Below are 16,596 nucleotides of genomic sequence, written 5' to 3' on the forward strand. Positions count from 1 at the left end.
ACATTAAATGAACTATTACCTTTATTACACAAGCTGTATCAAAAAGATGCTAAACTGAGGGAAAAACAGTATGACCCAAGAGGAACAGGCTCATTTAACAAGCAATTGGTGCAAATTAGGACCAAATATCACTGTATTACACTCACAGGACAACCTCCATAGTGATCTGAAATCATGTTCATTATTAAATGGGTTCAAAGGGATGTGCAAAATCAATAAACTGAATGGATATTTGATGGAACACCTTCTATCTTGGTTTGGAGTCTTCTCTGGCTAATTATGTTGTTATGTTTGTATGAACAGTTTGATTGCCTGTCTTTTGATATAAATGATATATATATATATATATATATATATATATATATATATATATATATATATGTATGTATATGTATGTACACACACACACACACACACATATAGGTATACACAAATGATTGAAGGAACTGAATTCTGAGTGAAGAAAAAGCTTTTCTTGGCGTTGACCGCCAGGGGGCGCTGAGGGTTTGCTGAACGTGAAAACAGCACTTCCTCTGCAGTCGTTAGCTGTTGGCGTCAGGCTTGTTGTTAGGGAGGTTGTCAGGGGCAGCGCTCCATAGCCCAGCTAGCTAATAGGAGATTATGAGTCTCGGGCAACGATGTTACATTTATTAATTTATCGACTGGCGGCTTGCACCATTTTCCCGTTCATCGCTGCTTTACTTATTTGCCTAAAAACAGGAATGACAGCGACGGCGTTTTTCGAAAAGACCAGACTTTCGCAGGGATGTTTGTCCCTTGGCTAGCTTAATATTTGGCTAACGTAATCAGGCAGTCGTAAAGTGATAGACATTGACGTTACACAGTAATTGACAGGCGTTTCCAGGTTTACGCTGCGGTTTATTTACAGTTGTTTTAGTGAGATAAAATGGAAGACACTGAAGAAAATGTAATGGAGCAGGAAGAACCGCTCGTCAGCGGCAAGAAACCATCTTCCTCTCGTCGCTCCACTCGACTCAACATCCAGAGGAGTAGTGTCTGCTCTCGGGCTTATTTCGTCGTGGTCATGGTCTTCTTCCATGTGTATATCCTGAATGTCATCGCCCTGCTGCTCTACGTGCACTACAATAACGGTGCCGGGGATCTGGTGAGCGGAGACACGGCCTCGTCAGCAGCAGTGAGCCAGGGTGGCAGCTCTCTGCCCCGTCCCTCTGCTCCAGCTGCCAGGCAGCTACATGTGGAGGAGCACAGTCAAACTTTCAGTCTGTCTCGTATTGAGGGAATACGGGTAAGAAAATTGGCATCATTTCTTTTACAGGTTGGCCAATTAAATACGAGAATGCACTAACAACAAAGTATCAACCACGTATGCTGCTTCCACTTATAGTATTTTGTAATATTCCACTATTACATTATATTTGTATACAAATACTAATTATTTATTTGAATATTTGCACAAATATTTGTATTCTTTATTATCAGTTCACATTTTATAATTATTCTCCTCCCTTTATTCATTATAGGGCTTTAATGAACCAATTACTCAACCAACCATCAACGTGTGTTCCACGTTTTATCCATTGTCTTGTGTTTTTTTTGTTTACACCATGAGTGGTAATTTTACTTTTGGTCTGATTTTGGTATATGCTGTTTTTACTCAGTGGTTAAAACTGCAGTGTGTTACCAAGTATCAATAGGGTGATCCATAAATAAGAGTCTCAATCACATATGGCCCAGGGGCCTTTATGTCACAATATTCCATCATGTCATAGCAACAACAAAAATATTTTTGCACAATTTCAAAATAAAAGTGTTTGTTTTGATACGGAAATATATATGTAGTTCACAATAATTATAATGATAAACAGAATAATGATGCAAATTTAAATTTTAAGTGTCATAAGCAGACATTTATGAGGCAGCCCACATTAAAATGATTGGGAGGCTTAGAGTCTGAGACCTCTGGTTTAAATAAATAAATCAGTGAAAGAATATTGCATGGAGGATTAGTATCAGCAGGGAGCACTGTTGGGACCAGGAGACAAAGGGATTACCTCAATAATGCAAAATTCACATCAATCAAGTTATTGATAGTGTTAATAAAATCAAGCTATACAAAGATGGGAATACTCCACAGATCATTGTTATTTCAATCATTGCTGTACATTCCATTCTGTATTTTATTCTTATTTTATTGTATTTTATTCTTGTGTACTTTAGCTTATGTAAATAATATAATATAGCTACTTATTTTGTAAAACTTGTTTCGACACTGTTGCACAGTGGGGCTTGTTGCAAAGTCATTTCACTGGGGGTGTACTTGTACATCTTGAATCTTGAATCTTGAATATTACCATTAAAGTAATCAGAAAGTGCTGTTTGCATGGCAGTTTACCAGCTGACATACGTCAAAAGGGCGGGGTAAACACTGGACAGGTCGCCAGTCCATCGCAGGGCCAACATATAGAGATGAACTACCATTCACATTCACATGCACACCGGGAGGAAAACGGATCCACATGGGGAGAACACGCACACTTTACACAGAAAGGTTTTATTCCCCCGTGTGGCCAACATGATAATGATATCTTCATATATAGCCCAGCCCAAGTATCTGTACCATGTAAACATAGTAAATACTTCATTACTAAATCCTTGTGTGGTGAGAGTATTGATAACGTCTCCTGTGCATCTGCAGGTGGGACATGTTCAGCACGTTTCCTTGGTGCCGGGCAGAACACATGCAATGGTGACGCTAAGCTTGAAACCGCTTCTATTTGGTGAGTACAGTGTCGTCTCTGGCTACGATCTGCTGTTTATGAATAAACGGCTTTTCTTCAGTCTTCACGGCGCTCCATTTAATTCCTCTCAAAGTCATACAAATATAGACCATCAGTATTTATTTAAAATTCACAGATACTTTATGTACATTTTCGAAGAGAAAAAACACAACAAAAACCCAGAAGTGTTCAGATTGATTGTCAAAAAAGTTGACGATTAACTTGGTAATCAGTTAATAATCAGAAAATCAAGTAAATGTTGCAGCCCTACAGTATACTTAAGCTCCTTTGTGAAAAGATTACTCCAAATATTATTTACAGTTATTGGCTCAGGGTTACATTCTATTTTTCTAAATCTATGCATCTCTAAACCACAGCTGCTCAATGCTGGTTTCACAATTCAGTTTTTTCAAAAATTTGTAGGAATAAACACCTAATCATAACTCCTGCACCGGTGATGTTTCCATTTGCGCACAGCTCCCATCAGTTTCTTGTCCCGTCTCTGCCAGACGTAAGCCTTGTTGGCCACCAGCCTCTCCCCTTGCACTGTACCTGTCACTAGGAAGGTACCGCCCTGAGAGTGGTGCCGTGTCATGTTCCTCACACACGTGGCATCCCTCTCTAGCCACAGCTCAATTTGGGAGCGGATCTGCCCTCCTACCAGAGGTCCGTGCTTCAGGACCTGCAGTTTGGCAGCCAGCGAGTACTGAGACAGACTCGCTGGACTGTTCTTGAGACGCTTTAGACGCAGTTTCACAACTGGAAAGAGGGCAGAGACACAGACAAGGCATGATTGATGTCATCTTTTTTGGAAGGTTCTGCAGTTTGACTGGCACATGTGATTACTCTAAATTAGTAGTTATATATGTTTATATGTGCAAAATGTCTTTATTTTAAAGATTTGTTCTTAGTGAAATTACATGGAAAATTTGAATTGAAAATTAAATGATCTGATGGTGGTGTGCATTTTTAATACTGCATACATCGTTACATAGTTTCCTGTTGTATTTTAATAAATAAGTTGAGAAATGATCTTATATGGTCATTATAGCATTGCTAAAACATCACAACTAATGGTTGCCTAAGGGCAGGTGCAATATTAATTCATTTTTTTTATTCTGTGTAATTTATATTCTGTGAATTATATGTCCTTTGTAGGCCATTTGTTGCCCTTGTCATAATGTTTCTTGTGCTACAGCTGCTGTAGCATTTTTGCACGGTAAACAATGTCCCTGTGGGGATAGTAAGATATATTTGATTTAATACAACCTATTTGTGGAGCAGAGGCCTTTTGTCTACTATCTTCTGTAATAAATAAATTAGGAACATATGTCATGAAATGAGGTGGAGGAATGCTGATACTTACCAAAATCACTCCTACAAAAAGTCTCCAGTGTATCTTTAGAAGAGGAGGCCACCTCCAGTTCACAGTCACGGCAGCTCGCCACAGGCACTGAAATATTCAAACCACTTATTCAGTCTATTGTTTAAATGAAGTCAGCCGCATCATGTGCATGTGCGATGTCAGTGTCTCACCTCTGTGCCCACCAGTGTTCACAGTGGTGTTGGTGATGGAGGAGATGCACATGAGATGGTCTGCAGGATACTGGTCACAGCGCAGTATTTCTGGCCAGGGGTAGCCATAGCAACTCATGATTGGCGCACAGCTGTCCCGTACAGATTCACACAAACTCCTGCAGGGTGATATAAACCTGACCGAGAGGAGATGGAGAGGAAACAGGGTCAGCGCCGGATAGAGGAAAGGGATTTAAATCAATAATGAAGTGATGGAGGACAAGCAATGACATTTGGTTGCTTTTTCTCAGAAGACAAGATAATCCTTTATTATTCCCACAATGGTGAGAAATGTCCGCCGTCAGAGCAGCAAATATGCTAAAATTAAAGGTAATAAATACATGCTTTTTCACATGTACAATATAGAGTATATTGACTATTATAAAATAGTAATCAGATGCAAGGATTTCGCTTGAGATATTATTATGTGAAATGACAGTGTAACATGTTACATGTGGTCTACTGGGAGCAGTGCTTCTTGTGTAGTCTAACAGCATCAGGGTCTGACACAGACCTTATAAACTACAAAGCAGTTGACTGAATATTTGTGCTATCCATTTCACGCAGTTTGAGCCCAAAACATGACTCGGCTAAAATGCTGTTACTGATTTTTATTTTACACTTTATACATAGGATTTTGGAATGTATCAGACTTAATATTGTTCTCTTTCCGCTATCAGATCCAGTGATTTTGACCAGTGTTGGAACGATACTGATGCTAAGTATCATATCATCACATATAGCCCCTCTTGGAAACATATTTAATATGCTTCCATTCAATGATTTAAGAAAAAACAAAACAAAACAACAACAACCAAAAAAGGGTCTAATTTTGACTTACAAGGTTTGACAATTATGTTAACAGGTAAATAAAAAGCCAGTATAAGCAAACTTACCTGTCTAGACAGATGGGTGCAAAGAGAGAGCAGAGAAAGATGCGAGCGTCAGGGTGGCACTCTCTGGCTAGCAGTGGCAACCAGCTGGCACTCTGATGTACAGCCTCGGCTGGAGAGTCATGGCCCAGCAGGTTGGGCATCCTCATAGAGTCATAACCAATGTTTTGGCACAAGGCCATGCCAGGCGGGACGGGCACACAGCGAGAGGAACTGCGGGGCTCCCACAGGCCACCGTCTCCTACAGAAAGCACAGACCTGAATCCAGTAGTAGTACCAGGGTCCCGCCACACCTCGCCATCTTCTCCTGCTCCTCCAGAAACATGAGTATTTCCAAATCCAGTTTCAGTGTTGCCCTCAGTAATTGCCTTGTCCCGGCTCGGGTCTTTCACCCCAGCTCTTATCCTCCCCTCGGCTCTAGCTCGTCCCTCAAGCCCTGCCCTCACTCTGTGAGCGCCGGGGCCCAATGTGCTTCCAGGTCCAGCAAGCAGAAGGAGAATTAGCACAGAGGCTGAATGGAAAGACTTAATGGAGCTGAAATGAGGACAGAGCTCTGAGGTCATCCTGGAAAAAAGGGGAAATCCTGTAGTGTGTTTTTTGAGTTGTTGTTGTTTTTCCTTAAGTCTTCTGTGTGACAGTGCTGGGGACAAGCGGATGGCAGAAAAGGTGTATTTATAGTGGGCAGTGATTGCATTTGCATAGGAAAGGCGGTAAAGGGAGGTGTGGAGAAGCAAAGGGTGGGGGCACATTGAAGAATCACTAGAGATGCAGAGTTAAGCATGTTTGAAAGAGCTCAAGTTCACCAATGTGGTGAGTTGGTATTTGGATCCTTCTGGATTTCTGCCATTTCCACCCCCACAGCTTGAACCAAGGAAGTGACTGGCCCCCATGTAGTGAAATCCTCAAAATTCACAGCCCTGTTTCCTCCCTGACTTGTTTTTTGTCCGTCCCTGCTGCTAAGAAGGAAAAAATGTCCTCGTCATGAGACGGAAGGTGCTCATAATATTAAGAAGACAATTAAGCCGCCCCTAGGGAGAGGCCAGTGCATTGAGAAAATAATCAACATGCAGAAAACATCTCAAAGTGACAGGACGTGTTGTGTTTTTTTGTGTGTGGTGACGTGTACTCAGGACCCGAAATAAAATTGATGTAGACTTACTGTGTCGCAGTGGCCTGATTCCTGTTCAAACAAGCAGGTCACTTCCTTTCCAGGGGAGAAAGAGAAAGGGAGAGAGAGCGGGAACGAGAGTGAGAGTGTCCCCTTTATTCATATCACTTATCCAGGTTAATGAGGCCTGACTGAACAATAGGGATTAACCAAGTGGGTACAGTCCGACAAACTACTACTGAACAGGGAGGGCAACCTGCCGGAAGCCATTTATTAAGAGGAGTAATGATCAAAACACTTTGATGGATCACCGGGAGGGGACCACACCTTCACTATTGGGGTCTTAATAAGTCAATAGATGTGTTTAAGAAACAATTTCCTAAACATGGCTATCACAATGTTCTAGTTTTCTGACTCAACTTTGCAGTAATTGATATCCACAATTACTGCATCCCATGGGCCTGCACTGTCTCTACCTTCCTTAGACGACCGCCGTCTCATTAAAACCTCTAGTGGCATGTGGGCTATAGACAATACCACAAATGACTCACTGGGGACTGGTGGAATAGAATAGCATCTACTCATTATATAGAGTTTGTGTTTAGTGTGGAACATTAGTCGACTTCCTGTGCTTTAACACTTACTAATTGCAACAATCAGAGGTAATAAAGTTTACCAAAAAGATATGAACCGTAGCTCCCTTTTTACACTTGTAATTGGGGCTGCGGACGATAAGGGAAAAAAAATGTTCTTATATAATTCAATATCGATATATATCTATATTTTTGTCACGCTTAAAGGTAAGGCTTTGGCGATAGGGCTTATAATGATGATACCTGGATTTATTTTTAATATTTCTTTTATTTTGTGTGTTTTTACTAATGTATTTAATATAATAAATATGTGAATTATCAATACAACAGCCTTTAAAACCAGGAAAAACCATCCTGGTCATACTTTATCACCATTTGATGATCATCTATGAAGTCTAAGACCATGTAGATATAATATCAATATATTTCCCAGCCCTATTGTAATCTGATATAAATCCCTTTACTATTTTTTTATATATTAGTCATTTAATGAATGAGGGATTTCATTGTCCTACCTTTTTGAATGTAATTGTCCTACTTAGTACCCACTGATCAACGTATCTGTTCCATCACCTTGAGAGGTTTTGATTGGCAATCAAAAAGTAATCCAATCCCACATCAGACAGATCAAACCAACACTGTTGACTGGGATGTTTTATTCCACTTGAAGACCTTTTAACATGTGAAAGTGTTTCAATGAATGTCAAGTAACCTCACAGACATGAGTGACTCTGGCCCAGATCAGAGCAGGCAATGCTCTGTATTTTTAAAACTTAAACTTAAACTGTCTTTTAGTCTGGATGGAAAAAAATAAGGCAGTGATTTGACTATGAGCTGTTACCTCAAGGTTCTGTTACCGTAACACTTACTTTCAGTTTCAGTTAACGGTGTCTAATAGAAGAAATAACTTTTCATTGTTGTCGTTTCTTGTTAGTGATAGTCCCTGAACACAAATGTCCCGTTTACACTGGTGTGCACATGAGCTGTGCACCTGGATGGTCACATTTTTGTCCTTACACAAATTCAACTTTCTTTCTTTCCCATCAATTAGCTGTCGACGTTACCCAATCCACCTACATAATCCTAACGGGGGAATGTGTGGGTCAGCTAATCTTTTAGTAAACCCTCATTTTGCTTGTGGTTGATTAAGCTTTGCCTCTCCATCCCAGTATCCTCTGATCATGGACCTCTCCTCGCCTCGTTTTATATATTTTTCAGTCTGTCCTCAAGACTCCATATAACTTAAAATGGGAAAAACTAATGTTGTGATCAGACCATACTCCTTTGCAAAGTAGCAATGAATAGCATCCAACACTTAGTCAGTATTTTGGTTAGAGAGAAAAGTAAGATTGTGCAGCACCCCTGTTACCCGGTTTAGAAAAACCCCTTAGGACCCATATGATAAACATTTGTACGCCCAATCAAATGCATGTTATTTAAAACATATACACATCACACATCTCACAGTTCTATATTCACCACTGTTGTCTTTCATCAATGTTCACCAGAGATCCCTGGCTTCCTGTCAGAGGAGGAGTGTCGCGTTGTGGTGCAGCTCGCTCAACTCAAGGGTCTGATGGAGAGCCAGACTCCATCACCCAGCCCGGGAAGAGAGGACTCAAACCAGCCGTTACTTTCTATCAGCACAGAGGAGGTTTTCAGCCTGTTGGACCTGAACCAGGACGGGCTACTGCAGAAGCAGGAGGTAATAAAAACAAAAACAAATGGTGAACAAGAGCACTCAGAGAGCACATAGAGAACTTTATCTACTTATAGCTTGTTACCATCTTACATAAGCGTGACATAATTCATCCTGCTCTGTTAAGATAAGAACTTGTTGAACAAGACTTCACATTAAATTGCTGCCTAATCCGTAATCTGGATCGGATCCTGGTGAAACTTAGTCTCAGGGTGGAGTGTCTGATCCTGCATACACATAACAAATTGAATGGAAACATACTTGGGCGATCACTTTACTTCCTATTCCTATAAAATCCTATTGATACGTCAAAAATGTCGACAGGAAGTTGCTAACAGATACCAATGAAAACATAACCTCTTAGGCTGAGGTAACTAGAATCATGACCAATACAGTTTCAGTTACAGTTTACAATCCCACTTCCCTTCCACTTGGCCGTGGACTGCCATATCAATTAATATATCGTGTTATGATGTTATCAACAAATGCACATGCAAAGAAACCTGGATTCATTGTGACATCGTATTTTGTTTATTGTTTTTCTGTGAGTTTGAGAAACCTACTCTACTCTTTCCTGCAGATTGTGAGTCACTCACGTTCTCGGGATGGAACTTGGTTGAGCCCAGACAACTTGCGGCAGATACTCACTGGTCTGGAGGTTCGTCCAACAGGTCTGTGTTTACGGGTTTCATCAGTGTCAGTGTATTTTAGGGTCTTCTGCCTGATTCCGTCAATTCTTGGAGAGACTGACCGCAGCTTGAAAGAAAATAGGTTGAGGAATTCATCTCCTATTCCTGATTTAGGTTTTTCACTTTAAAGGTCTAATGTGTAACAACAACAACTCTGAACTGTTGTTCAAATGTAGGCTGGACATTCTCTGGAGGTTTCAGGAATGAGCAGAAAAGTTATAGTATATTAGCATAGTATCGGCTCAGCTCGCCTGGAACCTGGTCGTGGAAAAGCGTCATAAGTGTGACCTACACTTGAACAATAGCATGACCCTGGCTCTCTTAAACCTGGAGTGGAACCTTGAATTAATGTTCCTGGTAAAAATCTATTTGTCCTGCTCTTTAATGTTGACAAATATCTGCTGTGACAAAGGTCTATTACACCAGGTTTGAGCATTACATACACGCACCGTATGAGTTAAACTCAGTCACATGATTCTGATCCAAACGATCACAGAATTTGACAGAAGAAACAAAGCTGGTGGTGACCTGTGACCTTTGCAAATGACTGTGTATATATACAAGGAAATCCAAGAAACTTGCAAAAGGCCACTTCAGTTGATCGGTTCAGTTTTGTCAGTCCATTCAGTCATTCGTGAGTCTGTTAGAATCAGATATGTAAACAATTATCTGTGTATATTAGGCGTGCATGCGTTCTGGAGCGGCTGATTGGTGGCTGTGAAAGTCTTTGTGAGTGACCAGGCTGGAAGAGTTTTGTTGTACACATCCCAGTCCGGATGTGCCTCCTCACTACTCATTACAGGCTGATTATTCTCCAAACTTTCGCCCCAACCCCCCATCCACACACACACACACACACACACACACACACACTCTGTTGTTAATGAACCCCCTCCTCCCCAGTCACTTCTTCACTGGCACCCCATAGCTATTGTTGCAGTTGAGGGCCAAACGGTCATTCAACTGAGAGTAATTGGGGATTTTAATAAAGAGGAAAGGAATGGTAGAAAACAAAGATGGGAGCTGTCATAACTTACCGGCCACTACATTGTCAAACAATTCAGTACAGCAATAATCATGAGTCACAGGGTTTCATTGTAGGGATGAGCCAGTTTGATACTTTTATCACTAATATGTGATATACTGGTCTAAAACACTGAGAAACTACAAATTACATCCAAAAATCCGAAATATCATGTGCAACAATGGCCTTTTAACATGTGTCATGAGTCATGTGTTGAGCATTAATCTGTCGTTTATTCATTCATTCATTCATTGTCTACAGCTTTATCCTCCACATGAGGGTCACAGGGAGCTGGAGTCGACCCCAGCTGGCATAAGGGGAAAGGCGGCGGTCATCTGTGGATTATTTTCTCGATTAATCGATTGGTTGTTTTGGCGGAAAACGTTGATCAGTGTTTTCCAAACCTTTTGTTATATGGAGCAAAGAAGCCTGAAAATATTCACACTTTTAGAAGGAGAATTTATTTTTATTATTAAAAAAAACAAACATTCAAGCTGTTTAATCGATAATACAAAAAGTATATCTAAATAAATAATCACTGCAGCCTTACAGCTTAGTAGTTTAGTAGTGGGATTAGTTATTTTGTTGTCTTGACAAATAAAACACAAATAATTGAGTGATGCACCAAACTGAACCATACTATACCAGGACTTTAGCAAAAACACAACCTCACTGACTCCAGCTCTGTGTGTGGTTGCTGCTATTAATATTATTATAATGATGATATGATGGTATGTAATATTCTTATATTGGATTTGTGTGTGTGTGTTTATGTGTGCCCGACAGGTTTTCTGACCTTGGAGGACTTTAGGCATGTCTATGATGTGTCACAAGGCCCGGGACAGCAACGAAGTGGGAAGCTCCAGAGTCACTTCAAACAGAGAAGCAAACACACGTGGCTTTACCAAGGATCAGGATCTCACCACATACTGCAAACACTCAGGAACAGGTTAACATACCCACACACACACACACACACACACACATATAACATGCCCTTATTTTTTTACGCTCATATTTGATGATATTATGTTTATCTGTCATTAACTTTTTTTCTTTTTTTTTCCCCAGAGTCATCACTCTGACACGTTTGCCCTCATCATTGGTGGAACTGAGTGAGCCTCTGCAGGTGATTCGCTATGAACAGGGAGACTTCAGTGACGCCCACCATGACAGCAGCCATTCGCATTTAGAGACGAGCTGCGCGCACACACGCCTGGCGGGAAACACGTCTGCGCTCACAGAGGTCTCCTGCAGGTATGAACTCTTCAGATACTCTTAACTCACACAAACATGTTGAATCATCTCACAGTGAGCTCAGCTGGGGCAGCCACTGAGTCCTGTGTAGCCACCAGGTCTTAGATGCATAATAATAATAATAATTGTAATAATTTCTTCCATTTATCATGACCATGTATAATAATACATTTTTGCAGTCTAGCTGCTCTAAAGTTTGTGTTTCCCTGTTCTTGATACATAACTGTTATCAAGGTTACGGCTAATTTTCTTTGTATGTAGAGACACTTCATATCATAGATGACCCTCAAAATATCACATAGATTTGAAATAAAAAATATAGTATAAGGTGCTACACACGTACCCTGCCAACCCATCCATTCTGAACAAACACATAATATTTATCCAAACCTGTACTGACCCGTTCCATCCGGTTCCATCAGGTCTGAATAGTTGATTGGATTGAGTGGTTTATTTGTTTTGTTTATTAAGTGTCATGCTCTCAACAGTGCCCATCCCATAAGGGACAAGACTCCAACAAAAAGAGATACAAAGACGAGCGCATAGCATGTAACAATATACGCATTCACAATTTCATAATAATAGTTCTCCAACAAGATAAGTGGTCATGAAGGTTATAATATAATAGGTTATATAATATTAATATATTTCTTCATAACCACGCATTTTCCCTGCAGGGCTTGCATTAGACAATATAATTGGTTATATTATAATTAATTATAAAAACAATGCCGATGCGAAATTTAGGTGTAGGTGCATGATAATAAATAAATGCTATAAAAACTCAATAATAAACCAATGAAATCAGGTGAATGTTCACGTTATTCTCCTGTTATCTCTGTTCTCTTGCACCAGTCTGTGGTAAGAGGTGCTGTGCTGATGGCCTGTGCTACTTAAGCTGAGTGGTTAAAACTGAGCTGTCCAGACATCTTTGCAGTGCAGATAGTACTTTAATGTTCAACAGTGGAGAACATACGCTCGTTGACTTGGCGGTGATGAACATGGAGGCAGTTAAGCAACACATGATGGTTTATTTTCTGTGGGTTGGAGCACATTAATAATTGAGTTGTAACATATTTAATCTACGGAATGGTTTATGTGAGATGAGTACAGAGTATATGACAGATGTAGCCTTCAACTCGAGATAATTAATACAGCTGTGTGTTTTATTCTTTCTTTTAATTTGTTGTGACTAATTGGAAAAAAAAAAAAATTCAGCCCTAGTTATATTAACTGAATAATGGGGACACAATCACAAATCAAGAAATGAGTCATTAGATAAGTTGAATAACTGATAGTTTAATCAATTTCTATGTTTCTCTTCCTTGTAGTTTCAAATTAAAATTTTGCTGTCAGTCTCTAAGAGAGGTAGACATTAATCTGGACGATATTGAATAATAATTGTCAATTCTTTCAAATTATGCTTTTTTTTGAATGTGTTACTAAGTCACAAAAAAACATTATTTGTTCATTCCAAAAGTTCATTTTTTAGATTGTTTTTTTTTAATATTTAGATTATACATTATTTTTTATCAAAAATATTGCATATAATTCCACTAGTGTGCAGACAAAAAAGTGTAGAGAGACCATTAGTGTTGTCCAATAACTGGGTACGCAAGTTAAGCAGTTCATTTGTATTGTTTGATAATTACACTGTTGTGTTTTATCAGATGGAGGAAAAAAAGGAAATTGGGTAAATATATGGGCATAAAAATCGTCATAAAAAACCCCCCATAACGATCGATTCTGAATTTGTTTTCCAGGTATCTTACTGTGTTGTTCTACCTCAACTCTGCAGAGGAAGGTGGAGAGACAACCTTCCCTGTGGCAGACAATCGTACCTATGACGAGCAGGTGAGTGTGTGTTTACAACCCACAGACCTGTTCGTAACACTGCCTCTGTGAAATGATGACAACGCGACATGACCTGAATGTTGCTGATGAGATTAAGCCACTGTGATGACTCGTGACAAGGAATCTGACACCTCAGTGATCAACGTGTGCCAGAACAAAATCATCAGACACAAAGTGTTGACAGATGTTTTGCACGTCTTAGGCATTGGTCCAGGATGGAGCTGACCTGACCAACACACAGGAGACGTGTGGCAGGGGGAACTTGAGAATAAAACCTTCTCCTGGGACCGCACTTCTCTGGTACAACCACCTGTCTGATGGAAGAGGTAAGGATTCAATTTGCTTGTTGATAATGGCTCAACAGTCCTGAGTCTCCTCCATGATAGTAAGCGAAATATCAACAAGACGTTTGAAGATGTCCATTTTGAGTTTTGGGAAAAAATCTTTTTACCATTCTTTGCATTTTATGGACACAATAGCATATCAGTTAATCAAGAAAATGTTCTAATGTTCAAATAAAATAATTGTTAGTTTCCAAACTAAGGCTCAGTCCCGTCTCACCCCTTGCCCTGTCCACCTGGACCCCTCTGTACGGTGAGTGCCGTCACAGGAAGAGACGTCCAACACAAGAATCGAGCCGAACAATGCCAAACTGTAGATCAGTTAAAAAGACTTAACAATCCTAAAAACGTGGGTTCATCATAAACTGGTCCACCAGCACTCCAGAGAAATCACTTGTGGGAGAGGAGCATCTGAAATTAGGGGTGAAAGGTCACTTTGCACACAGATGATGGACTCAGGGAAATTGACTTTGTTAAGTTTTTACTGTCTGCCTTTATATCTTTCTGTAGGGCTGCGTCTAATGATTCATAATTAATTAATCTGTCAATTATCTTCTAAGTAAGTAATTGAGTACCGAGGTCCGTAAACTCAGAAAATCAGTGTTTACCAAACCTGTAAATGATGTTATTCTTGAATGTCATGTTCTGTCCACGAACAAAAACAAAAACTTTATTAAAAAAAATTATCAAAATACTTATTATACTTTAATACTTGTTGTAGTCTTATATCTGTCTTCTGTCCTCTTCGTTTCCCTGTCTTTCATCGTATTTGTGCCGCTGTCTTTGTTGGTAGCAACAACACAGTGGATTCATCTGTTAACCTTCTCCCGTGCCTCCCCCCAGGTTGGATAGGTGAGCTGGATGAATATTCCCTGCACGGCGACTGCCCGGTCAGGCGTGGGGTAAAGTGGGCGGCCAACAGCTGGGTCAATGTGGACCCAGACCATCAGATGCAGGCACGCTACCAGAGACTTGTTGCTCAGAGGCATCAAGCTAAGTCGGTTATGGAGGAGCATTACCAACCTCTCTCACACAGTGACCTCCACCAGGATCTATAGTCTATAGGCTATCCGGTCCTGTATGTATGAAGCTGGCGAGGCCTGAAAGATGTTTTATAAATTCAAATTGCACAAGATAAAATAGGATTTTCTACTTTCAGTAAATTTGGTAGTGTATTTTATTTTGCTGAATGAAATTCTCATTTCTTAAAGCTACAGTAGGCAGGATCATTCAACAGATAGTTTCATCCACAGGTTGTGAAAATACTCACATTTTGGATGACAGATCTATGTCCTGAGCTCCTAACATTTTACTTTCTGATAAATATTTCTTGCCTTTAGGTCATATTTACCACATCCTCGTGTCCATAGAGTCTGTCTTAGTCCTTGTGACGTAATATTGTCTTTTGTCCCACGTCCACGGTGGCTTGCAGGAACTGAATCATAGGAGAACATTTTACTGGATCACCATAGACCCGGAGGACTGCTATAAAACACAATCCAAATGAGTGTAGAATACCGAGTGATGGAAAACCCACAGACAACAGATTCCCGCTTGTGGAGTTTATCGGGAACTGAATCATGACAGTGAAGATTGCATCCACAGTCACAGCTTCAAGGTTGGCATTTAAGGGGAAAGTAACTCGCATTGAAAGCGTGTTATTGGTGTGAAAGGGTTGGAATAATGTCCGCCCTGGCTGTTTCCACACTGGTGAAAAGCAGCCGGGGGTATTTTAAGGATCAGATATTCAGTCTGTCTGGTTCTGTGATATATTGCTCGATCTCTGTGGATTTAAAGTGTTCAGTGAACTCTTAGGCTGCATTCACACCAGCTCCTTCTTAATCGAACCTTAGTCTGTTTGCTCAGAAAGTCCGGTTCTCGACTTAAAATAAACAGCAACGTTTTTCAACAAATTAGCAAGATTCGCCCGCACAGTAGAGCAGTTAAAAAAACGACGCCAACATTGCATAAAAATATGTGACATGCTTAGAAGAAGCGGCAGTATATGAATTCTCTATTACAGTGAATTGAGCCTTAAACGTATGACTTCAGAATAACATATCTGTGGATGCTTGAATGGGATTTTGGGGCAAGAGATTGCAGTTATGTAAAAGATAAGCTTGCTTACCTGCCCTTTCATTTCACTTCAGACATCTGTCATGTCAGTGGTATTTACTGTTGGAGAGTTAAAGCTTGTTCTCTGTTTGTTCTGTTGTTTCCAGTTCTTGAGCTTTTATTATGAAATGTTGTTTAGCATAAATACAGGACTTTTTCTAAACTGGACTTAAATGATGGCTGCGGGAGGCCAGTCCCTCAGGTGTATTTCAAAATGAGTTATTTTCTATTTCAATCTTCTGTACTTCTGATCCTCACGTGTCACTCATATTTAATTGTCTGAAAGTATTTATTGTAATTTATTATTTATTATTTATTTACACCATTTGGTGATCTTGAAATGAAGGGAAGGAGTATTTATTATGGCTTGGCGTTGCACTGAATTTGTCACTATTTGTGTTCTATGATGTGAAATGTATAAAGTGTTGTTTTATTATCAGTGTCTGTGTCTGTGGGGTCGTTCATGTAAGCCTGCTGTTGGTGTGGACAGCGTCCACTAGATGTCGCCCAAAATCAAACACAGCTGCTGCTCCAGCCGCTCTGACCTGTTAAACATGAGCTGGCTCAGACCTGATCTAATTGTGGTTTCAATTACAACTGTTCTTTTTTGGCATCCTGTTTTTTTTAGCTCCAGGTCCCAACGCAGATAATCCGATACGTGCCCATTTTCAGTGGAACTGAAATACTGG

The 16,596-nt window shown here is 40.1% G+C and overlaps 2 protein-coding genes across 2 annotated transcripts; one reads left to right on the forward strand and one right to left on the reverse strand.

The window, feature by feature from the left end:
• Positions 1-560: 560 nt before the first annotated feature.
• On the forward strand, positions 561-16,346 carry LOC122777492 (transmembrane prolyl 4-hydroxylase-like). Its single transcript, XM_044038783.1, has 9 exons — positions 561-1,267; positions 2,678-2,759; positions 8,437-8,633; positions 9,208-9,298; positions 11,127-11,289; positions 11,412-11,597; positions 13,361-13,451; positions 13,654-13,777; positions 14,636-16,346. Exons 1-9 carry the CDS (start codon positions 908-910, stop codon positions 14,848-14,850), a joined length of 1,509 nt encoding a protein of 502 aa, XP_043894718.1. The 5' UTR covers positions 561-907; the 3' UTR covers positions 14,851-16,346.
• Positions 2,816-5,806, reverse strand: LOC122777493 (secreted frizzled-related protein 5). The gene is made up of 4 exons (XM_044038784.1): positions 5,231-5,806; positions 4,296-4,471; positions 4,126-4,212; positions 2,816-3,518 (listed from the first exon to the last, which is right to left on the reverse strand). The coding sequence occupies exons 1-4, from the start codon at positions 5,788-5,790 to the stop codon at positions 3,193-3,195; spliced, it is 1,149 nt and encodes a 382-aa protein (XP_043894719.1). The 5' UTR covers positions 5,791-5,806; the 3' UTR covers positions 2,816-3,192.
• Positions 16,347-16,596: the final 250 nt, after the last annotated feature.

This window comes from Solea senegalensis, linkage group LG11 (assembly GCF_019176455.1).
Source record: "Solea senegalensis isolate Sse05_10M linkage group LG11, IFAPA_SoseM_1, whole genome shotgun sequence".
Lineage (NCBI taxonomy): Eukaryota > Metazoa > Chordata > Actinopteri > Pleuronectiformes > Soleidae > Solea > Solea senegalensis.

Bases quoted from the DNA above. Each gene is read 5' to 3' on its own strand.
- LOC122777493 (XM_044038784.1), bottom strand. From the start codon at position 5,790: ATGACCTCAGAGCTCTGTCCTCATTTCAGCTCCATTAAGTCTTTCCAT. The intron at 4,472-5,230 runs GTAAGTTTGCTT...CCTCTCGGTCAG, and splicing joins GCACCCATCTGTCTAGACAG to GTTTATATCACCCTGCAGGA. The intron at 4,213-4,295 runs GTGAGACACTGA...TGAATATTTCAG, and splicing joins GAACACTGGTGGGCACAGAG to TGCCTGTGGCGAGCTGCCGT.
- LOC122777492 (XM_044038783.1), top strand. From the start codon at position 908: ATGGAAGACACTGAAGAAAATGTAATGGAGCAGGAAGAACCGCTCGTC. The intron at 11,290-11,411 runs GTTAACATACCC...TTTTTTCCCCAG, and splicing joins CTGCAAACACTCAGGAACAG to AGTCATCACTCTGACACGTT. The intron at 11,598-13,360 runs GTATGAACTCTT...TTTGTTTTCCAG, and splicing joins CTCACAGAGGTCTCCTGCAG to GTATCTTACTGTGTTGTTCT.